This window comes from Salvelinus namaycush, unplaced genomic scaffold (assembly GCF_016432855.1).
Source record: "Salvelinus namaycush isolate Seneca unplaced genomic scaffold, SaNama_1.0 Scaffold33, whole genome shotgun sequence".
Classification (NCBI taxonomy): domain Eukaryota; kingdom Metazoa; phylum Chordata; class Actinopteri; order Salmoniformes; family Salmonidae; genus Salvelinus; species Salvelinus namaycush.
The window spans coordinates 410695-431668 of NW_024060230.1; the positions used below are offsets into that span (position 1 = coordinate 410695).

The window sequence follows — 20974 nt, forward strand, 5'->3', positions numbered from 1 at the left end:
AGGCCCGTCACACCTGAGCAGAAGATCACTGCTACCTACCTGTAGACATGAGAAAACCCAGAGGACAGGAAACAAGACCTCTTCCCATGACTTGTGAGTTGGATTGACACAGACAAGTCATTTAGAGTTTCTCCAAACAAAAGGCTCCAGGGGATGAAGCCAGTAGTTGTAGGAGGGGAGAGATGTGCTCTAATGTATACCACCAGTCTCATTAATGGCTACACCCAAAATAGCACCCTATTCCCTATATAGTGCACTACTTTTGACAAGAGCCCCAGGCAAAACTAGTGCACTATTTAGGGAATAGGGTGCCATAGGGCTGTGGTCAAAAGTAGGGCACTATCAGGAATAGGGTGCAGTTTGGGACATGCCCATTGTTAGACATTGTCTATATGGTGTCCAACAGTTATACTGTACGTTACTGAATCAACACAAAGCACCAGTAGATTCCCAGGAGGAGATGGTGGGATCTTCTCTGGAGGGAACTCACTTGGACAGATGGACAGCGGAGAGGATTGTCCAACAGAAACGAGCAGTATGTCTGTCGTAAAACAACAGTCCTGTATTACTGAATCAACACAGAACATCAGGATATTCCCTTACTCTAAACGTCCTAACTGATTATGGAAAATCCTTTCACATGAGTTGATGAACATAAATGCCCTCGCAAAATAGTTTTAACTACTATAACCCCTTAAGAGTCTTTTGTTAAATAAACGTTACACAAAATAATAACACAAATCATATTCAATTTCCATAAATGTTTATTTCCATTCAAAGGACCAGATGACCTTACTCAGTTGTTACTCAGTTGCTCAATAACAATAAGCAGTTATTTCACAAACTGTCTTTGTAGATGAAACAGGACTTGACTTTATACATAGGACACTATACAACCTTTCATCAGAGGTAAGTAGAATATTATCTAGACAGCGCTGGGGGCCAGTTTACAGCTCAGCGATGGGCTTGTGGGGCCAGTACGGGTGCTTCTCCTTGTCCAGCTTGGTCTCAGGGAACGTGTCGTTCAGATCATCGATGGTCATCTGGTCGAAGGGAATCATGTTCTGGAACTTCTCCAGCTGGAAGAGAGGAAGGTGGATCAACAGAGAGAAGAAAACTACACGTCTCTAAATAGTGGAAGAGAGGAAGGTGGATCAACAGAGAGAAGAAGAGAACTACACGTCTCTAAATAGTGGAAGAGAGGAAGGTGGATCAACAGAGAGAAGAAGAGAACTACACGTCTCTAAATAGTGGAAGAGAGGAAGGTGGATCAACAGAGAGAAGAAGAGAACTACACGTCTCTAAATAGTGGAAGAGAGGAAGGTGGATCAACAGAGAAGAGAACTACACGTCTCTAAATAGTGGAAGAGAGGAAGGTGGATCAACAGAGAAGAGAACTACACGTCTCTAAATAGTGGAAGAGAGGAAGGTGGATCAACAGAGAAGAGAACTACACGTCTCTAAATAGTGGAAGAGAGGAAGGTGGATCAACAGAGAAGAGAACTACACGTCTCTAAATAGTGGAAGAGAGGAAGGTGGATCAACAGAGAAGAGAACTACATGTCTCTAAATAGTGGAAGAGAGACAGTCTAGGGAAAACCAGGTGTAGGGGAGTGTGTGTGTGTGGTTTGGAGTGTGTGTCACCCACCTCCTTCTCATACTGGCCGATACGAGCTTTGGAAGCCTCCACGTAGGCAACAGCAGCTTTGTTCTGAAACAAAGAAGACAATAATAATGGAGGAAGCATCAAGAGCACTGAGTGCTCTGCATAATGAGATGGAACTCTGAGCTCATTTATCACCACTTCCTCCAGGACAGACAATACAACACAACAGTGTCTGTGTTAAAGTGCCATAATACACATTTAGTGTTTTATTAATTAGCTAGCTACTGTAATATTAATACAGGAATGAGGTGGAGCACAGTGAGGAGTCATTCTGAATCACTACAGCAGAACAGTGAAGAGTCATTCTGAATCACTACAGCAGAGCAGTGAAGAGTCATTCTGAATCACTACAGCAGAACAGTGAAGAGTCATTCTGAATCACTACAGCAGAACAGTGAAGAGTCATTCTGAATCACTACAGCAGAATAGTGAAGAGTCATTCTGAATCATTACAGCAGAGCAGTGAAGAGTCATTCTGCACAGTAACTTTTAACCCACAACTCACCGCCTCTGCCTCCTGTGTGTTGATGGCGGCTGTGGCTGTGTCCTTGGGCTCAGGGATGGTCAGGGCTGAGAACTGAGGAGGACAGGAGGAGATGGAGATGGGGTGAGATGAGGACAGGAGGAGATGGAGATGGGGTGAGATGAGGACAGGAGGAGATGGAGATGGGGTGAGATGAGGACAGGAGGAGATGGGGTGAGATGAGGACAGGAGGAGATGGGGTGAGATGAGGACAGGAGGAGATGGAGATGGGGTGAGATGAGGACAGGAGGAGATGGGGTGAGATGAGGACAGGAGGAGATGGGGTGAGATGAGGACAGGAGGAGATGGAGATGGGGTGAGATGAGGACAGGAGGAGATGGAGATGGGGTGAGATGAGGACAGGAGGAGATGGAGATGGGGTGAGATGAGGACAGGAGGAGATGGAGATGGGGTGAGATGAGGACAGGAGGAGATGGAGATGGGGTGAGATGAGGACAGGAGGAGATGGAGATGGGGTGAGATGAGGAGAGGAGGAGATGGAGAGGGGGTGAGATGAGGAGAGGAGGAGATGGAGAGGGGGTGAGATGAGGAGAGGAGGAGATGGAGAGGGGTGAGATGAGGAGAGGAGGAGATGGAGAGGGGGTGAGATGAGGAGAGGAGGAGATGGAGAGGGGGTGAGATGAGGAGAGGAGGAGATGGAGAGGGGGTGAGATGAGGAGAGGAGGAGATGGAGAGGGGGTGAGATGAGGAGAGGAGGAGATGGAGAGGGGGTGAGATGAGGAGAGGAGGAGATGGAGAGGGGGTGAGATGAGGAGAGGAGGAGATGGAGAGGGGGTGAGATGAGGAGAGGAGGAGATGGAGAGGGGGTGAGATGAGGAGAGGAGGAGATGGAGAGGGGGTGAGATGAGGAGAGGAGGAGATGGAGAGGGGGTGAGATGAGGAGAGGAGGAGATGGAGAGGGGGTGAGATGAGGACAGGAGATGGAGAGGGGGTGAGATGAGGACAGGAGATGGAGAGGGGTGAGATGAGGACAGGAGATGGAGAGGGGTGAGATGAGGACAGGAGATGGAGGGGTGAGATGAGGAGAGGGGTGAGATGAGGACAGGAGGAAAGGGGTGAGATGAGGACAGGAGGAGAGGGGTGAGATGAGGACAGGAGAGAAGAGGGGGACAGGAAAGAGAACAGACCAATACTAACTGTTAAGCACTAATGTTGTTGTAGAAAGGGCTATATAAATTACTGTCATCACAATACCACTATTGCGATACTACCATATCAGATTTTCATGGGCAAAAAAAGAAAACACGAAGCAGACTAAACTCTTTGGTCCTGTAAAACCTACAGTATCTAAATTATTATTGTGTGTTACAGCTTGCAAAATAAACAAATGTGACTCTGGCTGACAACATAAGGGAACATTAGGACTGTTTTCCTCAAGAAATGTTGTCCGCTTCATGTAGTTTCCTTGGCTTCCTTACTTCCTAGTACTGCGATAGTGGTATCTTGACAACACTAATATAAATACATTTGATTGATTGAAGCATGAACTTCCGGTACCCATCCCCGGTTCTAGAACGTTATTCATCATAATAATCACACCGATGTCTGATAAGGATCGATGACATGTTCTACTCTGAAACAACTCAGTCATGATGTAAACTGAACCAACGTTACAGTACCACACAGTGGACAGAATACTACATACCAGACTAATATTGTTGTAACTGAACCAGTGTTACAGTGGACAGAATACTACATACCAGACTAATATTGTTGTGACTGAACCAGTGTTACAGTACCACACAGTGGACAGAATACTACATACCAGACTAATATTGTTGTGACTGAACCAGTGTTACAGTACCACACAGTGAACAGAATACTACATACCAGACTAATATTGTTGTGACTGAACCAGTGTTACAGTGGACAGAATACTACATACCAGACTAATATTGTTGTGACTGAACCAGTGTTACAGTGAACAGAATACTACATACCAGACTAATATTGTTGTGACTGAACCAGTGTTACAGTGGACAGAATACTACATACCAGACTAATATTGTTGTGACTGAACCAGTGTTACAGTGGACAGAATACTACATACCAGACTAATATTGTTGTGACTGAACCAGTGTTACAGTGGACAGAATACTACATACCAGACTAATATTGTTGTGACTGAACCAGTGTTATAGTACCACACAGTGAACAGCATACTACATACCAGACTAATATTGTTGTGACTGAACCAGTGTTACAGTACCACACAGTGGACAGAATACTACATACCAGACTAATATTGTTGTGACTGAACCAGTGTTACAGTGGACAGAATACTACATACCAGACTAATATTGTTGTGACTGAACCAGTGTTACAGTGGACAGAATACTACATACCAGACTAATATTGTTGTGACTGAACCAGTGTTACAGTGGACAGAATACTACATACCAGACTAATATTGTTGTGACTGAACCAGTGTTACAGTGGACAGAATACTACATACCAGACTAATATTGTTGTGACTGAACCAGTGTTATAGTACCACATAGTGGACAGAATACTACATACCAAACTAATATTGTTGTGACTGAACCAGTGTTATAGTGGACAGAATACTACATACCAGACTAATATTGTTGTGACTGAACCAGTGTTACAGTGGACAGAATACTACATACCAGACTAATATTGTTGTGACTGAACCAGTGTTACAGTGGACAGAATACTACATACCAGACTAATATTGTTGTGACTGAACCAGTGTTACAGTGGACAGAATACTACATACCAGACTAATATTGTTGTGACTGAACCAGTGTTACAGTGAACAGAATACTACATACCAGACTAATATTGTTGTGACTGAACCAGTGTTACAGTGGACAGAATACTACATACCAGACTAATATTGTTGTGACTGAACCAGTGTTACAGTGGACAGAATACTACATACCAGACTAATATTGTTGTGACTGAACCAGTGTTACAGTACCACACAGTGGACAGAATACTACATACCAGACTAATATTGTTGTGACTGAACCAGTGTTACAGTGGACAGAATACTACATACCAGACTAATATTGTTGTGACTGAACCAGTGTTACAGTGGACAGAATACTACATACCAGACTAATATTGTTGTGACTGAACCAGTGTTATAGTACCACACAGTGGACAGAATACTACATACCAGACTAATATTGTTGTGACTGAACCAGTGTTATAGTACCACACAGTGGACAGAATACTACATACCAGACTAATATTGTTGTGACTGAACCAGTGTTATAGTACCACACAGTGGACAGAATACTACATACCAGACTAATATTGTTGTGACTGAACCAGTGTTACAGTGGACAGAATACTACATACCAGACTAATATTGTTGTGACTGAACCAGTGTTACAGTACCACACAGTGGACAGAATACTACATACCAGACTAATATTGTTGTGACTGAACCAGTGTTATAGTACCACACAGTGGACAGAATACTACATACCAGACTAATATTGTTGTGACTGAACCAGTGTTACAGTGGACAGAATACTACATACCAGACTAATATTGGTGTGACTGAACCAGTGTTACAGTGGACAGAGTACTACATACCAGACTAATATTGTTGTGACTGAACCAGTGTTACAGTACCACACAGTGGACAGAATACTACATACCAGACTAATATTGTTGTGACTGAACCAGTGTTACAGTGGACAGAATACTACATACCAGACTAATATTGTTGTGACTGAACCAGTGTTACAGTGGACAGAATACTACATACCAGACTAATATTGTTGTGACTGAACCAGTGTTACAGTGGACAGAATACTACATACCAGACTAATATTGTTGTGACTGAACCAGTGTTACAGTGGACAGAATACTACATACCAGACTAATATTGTTGTGACTGAACCAGTGTTACAGTGAACAGAATACTACATACCAGACTAATATTGTTGTGACTGAACCAGTGTTACAGTGGACAGAATACTACATACCAGACTAATATTGTTGTGACTGAACCAGTGTTACAGTGAACAGAATACTACATACCAGACTAATATTGTTGTGACTGAACCAGTGTTACAGTGGACAGAATACTACATACCAGACTAATATTGTTGTGACTGAACCAGTGTTACAGTGGACAGAATACTACATACCAGACTAATATTGTTGTGACTGAACCAGTGTTACAGTACCACACAGTGGACAGAATACTACATACCAGACTAATATTGTTGTGACTGAACCAGTGTTACAGTGGACAGAATACTACATACCAGACTAATATTGTTGTGACTGAACCAGTGTTACAGTGGACAGAATACTACATACCAGACTAATATTGTTGTGACTGAACCAGTGTTACAGTACCACACAGTGGACAGAATACTACATACCAGACTAATATTGTTGTGACTGAACCAGTGTTACAGTGGACAGAATACTACATACCAGACTAATATTGTTGTGACTGAACCAGTGTTATAGTACCACACAGTGGACAGAATACTACATACCAGACTAATATTGTTGTGACTGAACCAGTGTTACAGTGGACAGAATACTACATACCAGACTAATATTGGTGTGACTGAACCAGTGTTACAGTGGACAGAATACTACATACCAGACTAATATTGTTGTGACTGAACCAGTGTTACAGTACCACACAGTGGACAGAATACTACATACCAGACTAATATTGTTTTGACTGAACCAGTGTTACAGTGGACAGAATACTACATACCAGACTAATATTGTTGTGACTGAACCAGTGTTACAGTGGACAGAATACTACATACCAGACTAATATTGTTGTGACTGAACCAGTGTTATAGTACCACATAGTGGACAGAATACTACATACCAAACTAATATTGCTGTGACTGAACCAGTGTTACAGTACCACATAGTGGACAGAATACTACCTACCAGACTAATATTGTTGTGACTGAACCAGTGTTACAGTGGACAGAATACTACATACCAGACTAATATTGTTGTGACTGAACCAGTGTTACAGTGGACAGAATACTACATACCAGACTAATATTGTTGTGACTGAACCAGTGTTACAGTGGACAGAATACTACATACCAGACTAATATTGTTGTGACTGAACCAGTGTTACAGTGAACAGAATACTACATACCAGACTAATATTGTTGTGACTGAACCAGTGTTACAGTGAACAGAATACTACATACCAGACTAATATTGTTGTGACTGAACCAGTGTTATAGTACCACACAGTGAACAGCATACTACATACCAGACTAATATTGTTGTGACTGAACCAGTGTTACAGTGGACAGAATACTACATACCAGACTACTATTGTTGTGACTGAACCAGTGTTACAGTACCACACAGTGGACAGAATACTACATACCAGACTAATGTGCTGAACAAAATATAAATGCAACATGTAAAGTGTTGGTCCTCTGTTTCATGAGCTGAAATAAAAGATCACCTAAAATGTTCTATACGCAAAATGTTTTTTGCATTCCTGTTACTGATCATTTCTTCTTTGCCAAGATATTTAATCCACCTGACAGGTGTGGCATATCAAAAAGCTGATTGAACAGCATGATCATTACACAGGTGCACCTTGTGCTGGGGGACAATAAAAGGCCCCTCTAAAATGTGCAGTTTTGTCACACAATGCCACAGATGTCTCAAGTTTTGAGGGAGCGTGCAATTGACATGCTGGCTGGAGGAATGTCCACCAGAGCTGTTGCCAGATAATTAAACAGTAATTTCTATACCATAAGCCAACATCATTTTTTATTTGGCAGTACGTCCAACCGGCCTCACAAACACAGACCATGTGTAACCACGGCAGCCCAGGACATCCACATCAGGCTTCTTCCCCTGTGGGATTGTCTGAGACCTGCCACCCAGACAGCTGATGAAACCAAGGAGTATTTCTGTCTATAATAAAGCCCCTTTGTGGGGAAAAACTCATTCTGATTGGCTGGGTCTTGCTCCCCAGTGGGTGAGCCTGTCTCCCAAGTGGGTGGGCTTATGCCCTCCCAGGTCCATAGATTAGGGCCTAATTAATTCATTTTAATTGACTGACTTTCTTATATGAACTGTAACGTTTATATTTTTGTTCGGGTATAGTAAAGTGTGTAACTGTATTTTCCCCAGGTAGAGCTCATATAAAACTCATCACAGGCCTTCGGATCTCACCTTGGATTCAAACTCAGCCACCATGCCGGCTCTGGCCACATTGGTCTTATAGAAGCTCCAGTCGATGGTAACAGGCTTCTCTGGCAGAGAGGACAGCCTGTAGACAGAGCCATCAACAACAGCTCATTGATGTCACTTATAAAACAATAATTGTGGGAGTGAGATTGTGGAGCTTTTCATTTACACTAGCATGCATGTACGAGACCCACTCACTTTGCAGCAACCTGTGTGTCTTGGTTGACAATACTTTGTAATTCAATTACAACTACACACCTTTCACATAGGCATATAAAAAGCTAGGTGGGAGAATTCTAAAAATGTTTTACTCATTTACCCATTGACATCAATGCAAGTGAAAGTTGTACCTCTATTGGCTGGCTCTGAAGTGCTAGTCATGAACTAGGCCTAAATGTTAACTCTGGGTAGGCTACGTACTTGGCACCGATGGCGTCTGAGCGCGTCTTGAGGTTGTTGAACATGGCCCTCTGGTTGGGGGGCACCCTCTCAGCAAAGGCCAACCAGTCAATGGCTTTCAATGCCGCGCGTTTCCCAGCCATCTTTCTGCCTGTGTCTGTCAACGATTGGAAAAAGTGTAAATAAAAGTCATGCGATATTCAATATTCCTGCTAAAACCCACAAGAGATACGGATCATAACATGAAAGAACAAAACCGTTAAAAGACACTTGAGGGGATGGATTGTACATGCATGTCCTACTGCACGCCATGACATGTCATGACCACACCGATCAGGCAGGTTCCGGTCACACACAGGTGACAATTTGACTGGCAGTGCACTGAGATTAGAAACTAGTTAGCCTGAGTCATCAACAACACTGTCATGTAGTGGTTACTGTTAGAGATGTAGCTATTATCTGGCTAACTGATCTGAGTCCTAACCAACACAAAAAAAAGCCAATAGAAGTTCTGACAGCGCCAAACTCATGTCTGCTGACAGATGGCAAGCTGGTTACCGTTTTAGCTAGCTCTCGTGCTACTAAACTAGGATAACTAGCAAATAGTCGCTAGCTTTGCCTAGCTACTACAATCCAACAATGTAGCTAAGTGGATATTTTACATTTAACTATATCATTTTATTTAGTTATATTTTAGACATACAAAATCACATTTTACGTTCAAAGAGCAAGAGTCCGCTGAAGGTCTAGCAGTTAGCTAGTTAGTTGGCTAGCCAACACTGCAAGGTCAGAGACCAGCTGCGGTGGATATCAACCAATCGTCGACCAAACAGAATTCGAGTTTTTTTTTATATCAAACTTTATCATCTGTCCCAATAGAATATACGATGCAAACATTAAAATATCGACGTTTAGATGTCATTTGAAGATAGAACATACCGTACAGTGGACAAGTTATTCCAAATGTGAAGATGGTTCACCGGACACGGAAGTGACAGATATAATCTCGACGAGAAACTACAACGTGGATTTGGGCTGCTGCCGCCTGCTGGCGTATTGCACTTATTACATATCAGATTGATCAGAACACTTCATTTTTTATATATACAATTATTTTAAAGATCATTTTTGAAATAGTGTTTCCATCTCTAAGATTGTACCTGTCACCACTTTCTGACAGAAGTATGACAGGTATCCTATCTGGAAGAGGCAGAGTTGTATTTGCTTAGTCAAGAATTACCCTATTGGCCTGCTGCGTAGGGAGTTTGCTTTTCAAGCCAGCGACCCTGCTTTGCTTCCCTGCCCTGCCGTTCACTACATTGGTGTCAGAAGTGGGAGGCCATCAGATTGCACGGCCCGGACGTGTGAAGGACTGACTAGTCGAACCATGGGGACATGCCTTTCCGTTCAGAGGGGGCATTGTAGCGATCCTAGCAACAATTCCCACCAAGTGGGTTAACCCTATAACCCTGTTTGCCTTTCTCGCCAGGGACTTGGTTCACTTCCCTGCCCTGTCTTTTGAACAAATAGACCCAATAGAATGAGTGAAATGATTTTAGGATAATATAATTTAGCATACTGTTGTATAATGGGAAACAGTATTTTCACTTTTTCGGAGCAGGTTAGGAGAACTTAAAGGGCAGGTTAGGAGAATGAGGTTACGTCTATGAAAAGGGTTAGGTTTAGCAGAAATGCTCAAACTAACCTGCTACGAAAATCACTTTGTATCGAAGGGACGTAAATGAATGTGTCATGTTTTTTAATAGGCTGGTAGAACGGGTTGCTTATGAGAGGCAACTTCCCATTGATATTTTTTTGTAGAAATTGTACACCAATATTTCATTTTAAAAGCTTGTTATATTAAATGAAGTGCTCTTTAATATAGACCACATGGAACATTCTATAGATCTGATTTGGAGTATGAATAAAGACGTGCTAAAGTGGCAAAATTTCCTCTGTTTACCCTGGAAGATTTTAACCCACTTAACCCCAACATTTCTCCAAGTTTTCACCATGATTGTAAAGCCTTTGTTAATTTTGTTGCTTTAACAAAATCCTTGCTGAAGATGATTATTTATTTCATGTGATTAGTGATTCATTTTAATGTAAAACAGAAACAATCTGTCCCTCATTTTAAGGTCAACCCTGTTACATGACCTGAACTCTAGTTTTAATATGTGGTGATAATCATTTTAAGGTAAACCCTGTTACATGACCTGAACTCTAGTTTTAATATGTGGTGATCATCATTTTAAGGTAAACCCTGTTACATGACCTGAACTCTAGTTTTAATATGTGGTGATCATCATTTTAAGGTAAACCCTGTTACATGACCTGAACTCTAGTTTTAATATGTGGTGATAATCATTTTAAGGTAAACCCTGTTACATGACCTGAACTCTAGTTTTAATATGTGGTGATAATCATTTTAAGGTAAACCCTGTTACATGACCTGAACTCTAGTTTTAATATGTGGTGATCATCATTTTAAGGTCAACCCTGTTACATGACCTGAACTCTAGTTTTAATATGTGGTGATAATCATTTTAAGGTAAACCCTGTTACATGACCTGAACTCTAGTTTTAATATGTGGTGATAATTATTTCATGACGTTTTTATGCTCTAAAGTAGCGGATCGGACTAACACATAGATCAAGTTGTAGGGTTTTGTTAATATTTGCTGTGTTCTGTGCATGAAAATGTTTAAAATGTGTATTTTGACACGTTTGCCTAATCACTTATACTAGTCTTGATATGTATTATGGATAGTTTTAATGATCTAAGGAAAATAGATGTATTGAACATTGTCAGTTATTGTTTTCAAAATAACATCTAATATTCAAATCATAGTGTAAAACAGGTGAGCTGGTTGCTCTCTTTCTGGACATGTTCTGGTGTTTTGTGGTGGAAAACTGAGTGGGTCAAGCATAACACTTCAACCCTGTTACACATAGACAGATTTTTTGCATTTAATTGGCCCACCTTGTTGCTCATAAAAAGCTTCCATTGAGTACCGCAGTATGAATCATAAAACCCGGATATGGTTCCAATCGTTTTTTCACCATTCATTTTTCCATCTGGGATTTCAGAACTACTTTTGAGGTCCGTGTTTCATGTAGGTTTACCCTGGCGTGATGTTTTGATAACCACACAAATCTCTCTCCGACAAGGTCCCTTTTAACAGTAATTATCATAACGAATTTATTAGAGTAAATTGAGGTGAATATATTGCTAAAACTCACCTTATCAAAGAGAGAATTACACGGCTATCAAAACATCACGCCAAATTCACAATGTGAAAAATGAATGGTGTAGAAACCTTAGGAACCATTTTTATGGGTATTATGACGCGTCCACTGTGCCGGATGGATTTATGACATGAAATCGTCAACCCTGTTATGGTCAAAACTGTTACTTTATTTATTATGACGCGTCCACTGTGCCAGACGGGATTTATGGCTGATTTAACATGAAATCGTCAACCATGTTACTTTATTTGGCACTTAATAGGCACTAAGGATTTTTTATTTTTATTTCACTTCTTGAAATGGGAAAACATGCTTATTAAATTGAACATGTACTCGTCATGATAGAATGTAACAATTAGGTGAAATCAAAGAGGTTTTTTTTCACCAAGTTTCACTACCCAAAAGGGACTAATGTCGTGGAACAAGCCATGTGATTTGCTAATATCATGAAAGTGAAGGTACGTTTGTAGCCTACAACGCAGTTACAAAATGGCCGTTATGGCGCACATTTCTTGGCAACATTAGAAGTCAAATAAATGTGTTGATTTGAAGGAAATTAGTCATTTTAATGTTAAAAAAGAAACAATCTGTGCCTCATTTTAAGGTCAACCCTGTTACCTGAAGTGAACTACAGATTAGTATCCATTATGTTAACCAGCAGGTCTGACAACTTTTGAAAAAAGATTGAAGTGAGATTTGCTATGTGAATTTCATTGCCCCCTGGCACAATCCCTAGATGGGGGACAGGGGGTCCTCCCCCAGGATGATTTTACTGTTTTATAGTTAATTACCTCCAATTCTGCGTACGTATTTTTACATGGTTTAGGCCTGTGACCAGGGTGGAAAATGTGGTGTGTTCAGGATTCTTGGAAAATTAAATTAACTCAAAATCCGACGACTTTGTTACTTTGAGATTTTAGGGGGGATGAAATTTAAAGTATGCTAATATTGTTTTGTGCTAATTTTTGTTGTTGTTGGTTTGCCACTTTATTCAGACAGTAATGAAATAAGATAGGGAGACAGGCAAATGCTAGAAACATTTGTTCTTAACTGACTTGCCTAGTTAAATAAAAGGGATTGATCTCTGTTCTCAGGTGGAAAGTTGTATGTGACAAGTGCTGGGGACACCAAGGCTGCACAGGAAATTGTAATATTGATGGCAGTGGGTAACCAAATCATAGATTGCTTTCAAGGTAAAGACACAAACATTTTATTACATAATTGTGGGTATTATAATGACAGAATAGTGGATTTTAGAATGACATAATAGTGGATATTAAAATGACAGAATAGTGGATATTATAATGACATAATAGTGGATATTATAATGACAGAATACTGGATATTATAATTTTTATATATATTTTTTTATGACAGAATAGTGGATATGATATTGATAGATTAGTGGATATTATAATGGCAGAAAAGTGGATATTATAATGACAGAATAGTGTGATATAATATTGAAAGATTAGTGTATATTATGTTTGTAGAATAGTGTATATTATAATGACAGAATAGTGCATATTATAATGTGAATACTGAATACACAGTATCACTTCCTGAAGCTGCTTGCTGCAACGTAACAAGGGTGTGTATTTACACAGGAGTCATCATTGTAGACAACCTGTAACCTAGCACACATAAAATAAATGCCTGTACAAAAGAGGAAATCACATCACAGGATCTCTTTCCACTTCCCCTGAATGTTTCTGACCCCACAGAGGGTGTTGTACCAGAGACGATAGAGAAAGGAGATTCACTAAAAACACACTACTAAGATACAGCTACGACCCCACTGAAGGTGACATTTTACACAGTTAAGGTCTGTGTGTGTTTGGTCATAACAGCTGCCTCTTCAACTGAATAAGAGCCTTCTCTATGTACTGAACACAACCCTTATTACTGTAGTCCATTTACTGTATTGTCATATTCTGATCAATATTTAAACATTTACACCTCTCTTCTTTCATCTGGTTGATTAACCTTTATTAGTCACATCTGTCACATGTACATTTCATTCAGTGGAATTTAGTTTATACAGAAACAAGATTGTTGTGTCAAGAATTTGACAAAGAAACATTCTACAGACAACAATATTTACTAACACCAAGAAGCCCAATAACAACAAGATCAATGATTTCTAAATTAAAACCAGTTTTTACAACACAGTGTGGTGATTCATTCTATTAATGAATGACTCTAGTTGACAATGTCTGTCAACTTCAATGGTGTGTATTCATGAATATTTACAATCATATGTTTACACACTAGAGAGATATTCTACATTGTTGCTCCAGGGTGTTTTACTGAACCTTGATCAGAGGGAAACATCACGTTGTATTTTTATTTTCTATTTGTATTTATAGTGGATCCCCATTAACTGCTGCCAAGACAGCATCTCTTCTTCCTGGAGTCCAGCAAAATTAAGGCAGTTTATACAATTTTAAAAACATTACAAAACCCGGGACAGACAGCAGCAGTCACAGCAACTAAGCCCAACCGTGCTGCAGGATCCTGGGACAGACAGCAGCGCTAACAGCATATAAAGCCCAGCAGAGCTGTAGGATCCCGGGACAGACAGCAGCGCTAACAGCATATAAAGCCCAGCAGAGCTGTAGGATCCCGGGACAGACAGCAGCGCTAACAGCATATAAAGCCCAGCAGAGCTGTAGGATCCCGGGACAGACAGCAGCAGTCAGAGAAACTAAGCCCAACCGTGCTGTAGGATCCCGGGACAGACAGCAGCAGTCAGAGCATATAAAGCCCAACCGTGCTGCAGGATCCCGGGACAGACAGCAGCAGTCACAGCATATAAAGCCCAACCGTGCTGCAGGATCCCGGGACAGACAGCAGCAGTCACAGCATATAAAGCCCAACCGTGCTGCAGGATCCCGGGACAGACAGCAGCAGTCACAGCATATAAAGCCCAACCGTGCTGCAGGATCCCGGGACAGACAGCAGCAGTCAGAGAAACTAAGCCCAACCGTGCTGCAGGATCCCGGGACAGACAGCAGCACTCACAGCATATAAAGCCCAGCAGAGCTGCAAGATCCATCATAAAATAAAAGTATATAAAAACACGGTCAGCTTTACAAAAACAATGAACCTCTCGTTCAGCTCTCAGCTTCCAACAGCACCCAACAACAAACATAAGTCGCGCTCAGATGATGTCAGCAGGTCCACGTTGTGTTTGACACAGGGACCTCCTGACACAGGGACACTGAGGAGTCATAAACCAGAAACCCTGGATAGAGGGGCTCAGTGAATGTGGTGTGGAATGTGTGCAGGTGGGTCAGTGTGTCAGAGGAGACTCTGTAGAAGGACAGAGTGCCGGCTGGCCAGTCCAGATACACTCCTACTCTGTGGGAGCTGGAGGGAGGGACGCCTATGAGAGTGGTATTATTATTGTGTCAGGCAGTGTAAAGGTTGTCAGAGCAGACCAGACTCCAGGACGTGTCATTCCATCCAATCAGACTGTCCTCACCCTCTCCTCTCCTGCTGATTCCTTTATATGTCACTCCTATAGCAGCCCTTAATCCACTCCACTCTACCTCCCAGTAACAGCACCCAGTCAGACCCTCTCTACACAGCACCTGCTTCCTGTAGTCAAATCTCTCTGGGTGATTAGGATACGGCTGCTCCTCTCTCCCCTCTCCGTCACCTTTCTGTTCTCCTCAGACAGAGAGAGGAGTCTGTTTACTGTGTTTGGGTCCAGTGTGAGATCACAGACATCTGATGGATGAAACCAGACACAATATTAGAAATCAAAAGGAGAAGTTAAGGTAACTTGAGACTTGTTGAATGATCATATGCTATACTGTATGGTTTTATAAAACACACTTATTCACATTAATTACACACATACTCAAACACCTGTACGCATTGATGAACACACACTCACATCCTGAACACACACACATGCTGGACACACACACACACACACACACACACACACACACACACACACACACACACACACACACACACACACACACACACACACACACACACCTTCATGTATGCATGCATGAACACACACACATTTCTAATGTAACACGAACATGCCACACACCTACACATACACACACAGACACACACATTGTCAAAGCAACTCTTTATAAACGTTGGTGTCCCTGATTTCTGATTCTGTAGAACTACAGCTTATATTTAATATGACCAAGTAAGTAATGATGGTGGTCTTTGACTTTGACTTAACTTGAATTAAGACTTATTCTTAGTCATATTCTTCACAGCAGTCAACACTCACATTTTCTAAGCCCAGGATTCATTCTGTTCTCTCCACCATGTCCCACACTGTAGCAGTAAGCAGAAGAACAGACAGTCATTGAGTGATACACGTCAAACTCACACACTCACACACGTACACAAGTACACACACACACACACACACACACACACACACACACACACACACACACACACACACACACACACACACACACACACACACACACACACACACACACACACACACCCTCACAGTCTGCATATAACTTTGTCCAAGTGGTGATAAGAATATTTTTCTTAACTGGCCTGATAACTCAAACATGTCTGATATGAACATTGACATAAACCCTCTACATACTTGAGTTTATCCAGTCTGCAGTGTGGATCCTCCAGTCTAGCAGAGAGCAGTCTGACTCCTGAGTCTCCTGGGTGATTGTAGCTCAGGTCCAGCTCTCTCAGGTGTGAGGGGTTTAACCTCAGAGCTGAGACCAGAGAAGCACAGCCACAGCCTGCCAGTCTGCAAAGAGTCAAATCATATTAAAACCACACTGCTATTCTTTGGTGGTGAAAATAGTGGCCGTATATTTTTCAACATATTCAGATATATCAGTGTCCTGAAACCTGCCATATCTATTCATAATTGGATGAGTGTATCATTATTAGAAATTATCATAATATTGCTAGTAGAGAGAAAAATGTATTGTATGAATATTTGAGTAGACTGACCAGACCAGTTTAAGAAGCAGTATCAGTCAGAAGACAGACAGTGAGGTATCAGACTTTGATTGAATTGAGTATACAGTCCACACCATATCTATTTTGACAGTGAAGCTAACATTTTAAATGTGGCTCTATACTCCAGCATATTGGATTTGAGATCAAATGTGGTCCCGTGTGGCTCAGTTGGTAGAGCATGGCGCTTGCAACGCCAGGGTTGTGGGTTCATTCCCCACGGGGGGACCAGGATGAATATGTATGAACTTTCCAATTTGTAAGTCGCTCTGGATAAGAGCGTCTGTTAAATGTAAATGTTTTATATGATGTGCCTCTTTCTCTTCTCTCAATCTGACCGCATATTTACCAATTCCCCCTCTGTGAACTCCGGTCAAAACCGTAAGGCACAACTATTCCTCACCTGGAGGAGTCACCTGTGACAGTATTCATAAAGAGGAGGAGTGCTGCTCAAGGATCAGTGTGCCTGGGATATGCTGATCTTAGATGGAATACTGTGGCATGTCAACACCTTAGAATTTCTGACATCTGGTAGGCCATTTTATATTTTCTGACATCTGGTAGAACATATTATAATTTCTGACATCTGGTAGGCCATATTATAATTTCTGACATCTGGTAGAACATATTATAATTTCTGACATCTGGTAGACCATATTATAATTTCTGACATCTGGTAGGCCATATTATAATTTCTGACATCTGGTAGGCCATATTATAATTTCTGACATCTGGTAGGCCATATTATCATTTCTGACATCTGGTAGGCCATATTATAATTTCCCGCATCTGGAAGCCCATTTGTTTGTCAACTATAGTCAGATACATGCAGATTCTCTTCTGTCATAACTTGTTGAAGACTAAATAAAGTAGTTCTCTCCAGAATAATGTTTTACATTGATAGACTAAATAAAGTAGTTCTCTCCAGAATAATGTTTTACATTGATAGACTAAATAAAGTAGTTCTCTCCAGAGTAATGTTTTACATTGATAGAATGAATGCATTAGTAATCTACTAGTTAACACCGGTAAAGTTGTCTGTTTTGTTTAGGGACCGGGGAGAAAATACATTAAGTCCAGAACAGTGAAAGATTGGTCCTGTGCAAAATGTCCAAATGTCATCAGTTTGACCCGTTTTAAGGAAATTAAAAGCTGAGAAAACTACTAAATACTTTTAATCTTGGGTGCATATTTTATGTAGTTGAAATACGGTCTGCTTGAATAACAGAATCAAAGATAACACATTACATGCCCATTCCCAAATAAACCATATTTCTCCACTCCTGTTCCCAAAGACAACATGTGCATTTGTTGTATCATGCTTAATTCTGCAGGAGGTAATATCACACTACAGCTGAGAGGTTATAGGCCTACAGTCACTATCCCTATTTTAGTTACTATTCCATTTAACCCAAATTAAATGAGGAATAGGAATATTGTGTTTATTCATGGACACAGGAATACTCGTGAGCGGGATATCAAAGGTGCAAGTAAACAATTTATCCCGTAAAAAACCTTAAGCAGAATATGAGCTACTATCATAACACTGTGCGCATTAAAACGTGGTCACTGTTGTAAAGTCTAGTCTACAGTAGATGTTTACTGCCGTCTAGTGGAACATACCAATAAAACACATTTATGAGGGTGTGGAGAAGGCTGAGATGAAACCGAAAGTGTATTTGTTGTTTTGTACAGGATCCATTTTGAGACGACAGCAGAAACCACTATTTGGAGAGTAAAACATAAAGTAAGTATTTCTGAACAATTTATTCTAAAGGACAGAGTAAGAGAATGAATATCTGGAATGAGATATTACTAGTTATCAGCTGATGTAAGAAGGGCTATATAAATCAATTTGATTTGATTTGATTTCTTGTACTTTATGCTAGTCTACATTGACATAGATCTGTTGTACTTTATGCTGATCTACATTGACATAGATCTGTTGTTGTACTTTATGCTGATCTACATTGACATAGATTTCATACAATCATGTCTCTTACATACATTCTAATACCTCAAATGAAAGTTTAATTGATGAGTCAGTTGGTACTAAAATATTATATTTCTTGGAACTTTTGAGCCAATGATATGTTTCTGTACATTTCTGTTTAATTTAGTAAATTTTTTTATTTGTTCCATTGGTTGGCTGTGTCTGTATGTGCTTGGGAGAGAGAGAGAAGAGAGAGAGAAGAGAGAGAGAAGAGAGAGAGAAGAGAGAGAGAGAGAGAGAGAGAGAGAGAGAGAGAGAGAGAGAGAGAGAGAGAGCAGGCAGAACCTGATATGTAAATTAGTTGAGCAAATGATCATTCCAGGCTCTGCTTCTGTTGAGAACAATTTAAGGTAAGACGACGATTGTTATTGGTATTCATATAGTTGATGATATTGTAATGTGTATTCATATACAGTAGTTGATATTGTTATGTGTATTCATATACAGTAGTTGATGATATTGTTATGTGTATTCATATACAGTAGTTGATGATATTGTTGTGTGTATTCATATAGTTGATGATATGTTATGTGTATTCATATAGTTGATTATATTTTGGGTGGACAGAGTGTTATAATAGGCCTACTCTCCTTAAAATGTATTTGATGTAAATTAGATGCGGGGGGTGAATTTGTTCCGTGCCCATCTGTGTTCCCCAGGGTGATCTCCTACTGTATCATAGGACTATAGGCTTGTCTTCTCAAAACACAACAAACAACAAACAAACATTTTCTCTTTCTAATCTACTGTTAACTCTTTTCACTCAGAAAGGTATGTTGTGTGAAAGAGACAAATAAATATTGTCAAATAAAGACTAGCAGCAACTTACACTTCCTCAAAACAAGTTGTGTGTGTTCATTAGTGTCCACCGTAGCTAAAACGTTTGGCAACTTAAACCGTTTACGTCACATTCTACGGCGTTTTGAGGAAACCGTTTATGCAATGTTGCAAAACTGTTGACTGCGGTGTAAACTAATAAATACGACCCAGGTAGTAGCCTATGACTCGGCATGTTGATGCTTGCCTAATGCTGAAACCTGAACATAGCCTAAGGGGTGGGGTGTACTATGATGCAAGCTACATATACTGGTTTTCTAAAGCTAGCCAGCTTCAGTTCGCTTCACATTCCAGGTCAGGCCTCACCCATAATAATATATAGAGCGCTAGTCATCAGGAAGTCCAGAGAGGACATACTGTTGAGATCACAATTTATTTATCTCATGATCACTACATAACAAAAGTTGTTTTGTTGAGAACACAAGATAAACTCTATAATTAGGAGTGGACATATTGATGATAGATTGACAGTATTGCTGAGGCAGCATAGCCCACTGTAGGGAAACGCATGCATTTGTATTAATTGCTAAACTAAGGGATGGTAGTTTGCCACCGGTGATGCGTTGTGCAGACCGCACTACCCTCTGGAAAGCCTTGCGGTTGAGGGCAGTGCAGTTGCCCTGCCAGACGGTGATACAGCCCAACAGGATGCTCTCGATTGTGCATCTGTAAAAGTTTGTGAGAGTTTTAGGTGACAAGACAAATTTCTTCAGCCACCTGAGGTTGAAGAGGCGCTGTTGCACCTTCTTCACCACGCTGTCTGTGTGGGTGGACCATTTCAGTTTGTCCGTGATGTGTACACCGAGGAACTTAAAACTTTCCACCTTCTCCAATACTGTCCCGTCGAAGTGGATAGGGGGGTGCTCCCTCTGCTGTTTCCTGAAGTCCACGATCATCTCCTTTGTTTTGTTATTAATGTTGAGAGAGAGGTTGTCGTTGTTGGTAATCAAGCCCACTACTGTTGTGTCGTTTGCAAACTTGACGATTGAGTCGGAGGTGTGCATGGCCATGCAGTCATGGGTGAACAGGGAGTACAGGAGGGGGCAGAGCATGCACCCTTGTGGGGTCCCAGTGTTGAGGATCAGCGAAGTGGAGATGCTGTTTCCTACCTTCACCACCT

At 40.9% G+C, this 20974-nt stretch overlaps 2 protein-coding genes across 3 annotated transcripts in view; one reads left to right on the forward strand and one right to left on the reverse strand.

The window, feature by feature from the left end:
* Nucleotides 1-9825, reverse strand: part of LOC120040153 (ATP synthase subunit d, mitochondrial-like) — a 272738-nt gene extending 262913 nt beyond the window's left edge. Inside the window, exons 1-6 of one of the 2 annotated variants that reach the window (XM_038985403.1) lie at nt 9732-9825; nt 8814-8949; nt 8379-8475; nt 2172-2243; nt 1649-1711; nt 948-1079 (exon numbers count right to left, since the gene is read on the reverse strand). In XM_038985403.1, coding sequence (XP_038841331.1) covers nt 948-1079; nt 1649-1711; nt 2172-2243; nt 8379-8475; nt 8814-8935 — 486 coding nt within the window. In that variant the 5' untranslated portion in view covers nt 8936-8949; nt 9732-9825. Of the gene's footprint in view, nt 1-746; nt 1080-1648; nt 1712-2171; nt 2244-8378; nt 8476-8813; nt 8950-9731 lie in introns of those variants that run through there. The other variant, XM_038985402.1, reaches the window with a different exon arrangement.
* Nucleotides 1-20974, forward strand: part of LOC120040150 — a 284372-nt gene that overhangs the window by 238616 nt on the left and 24782 nt on the right. The gene's annotated exons all lie outside the window — the stretch shown is intronic.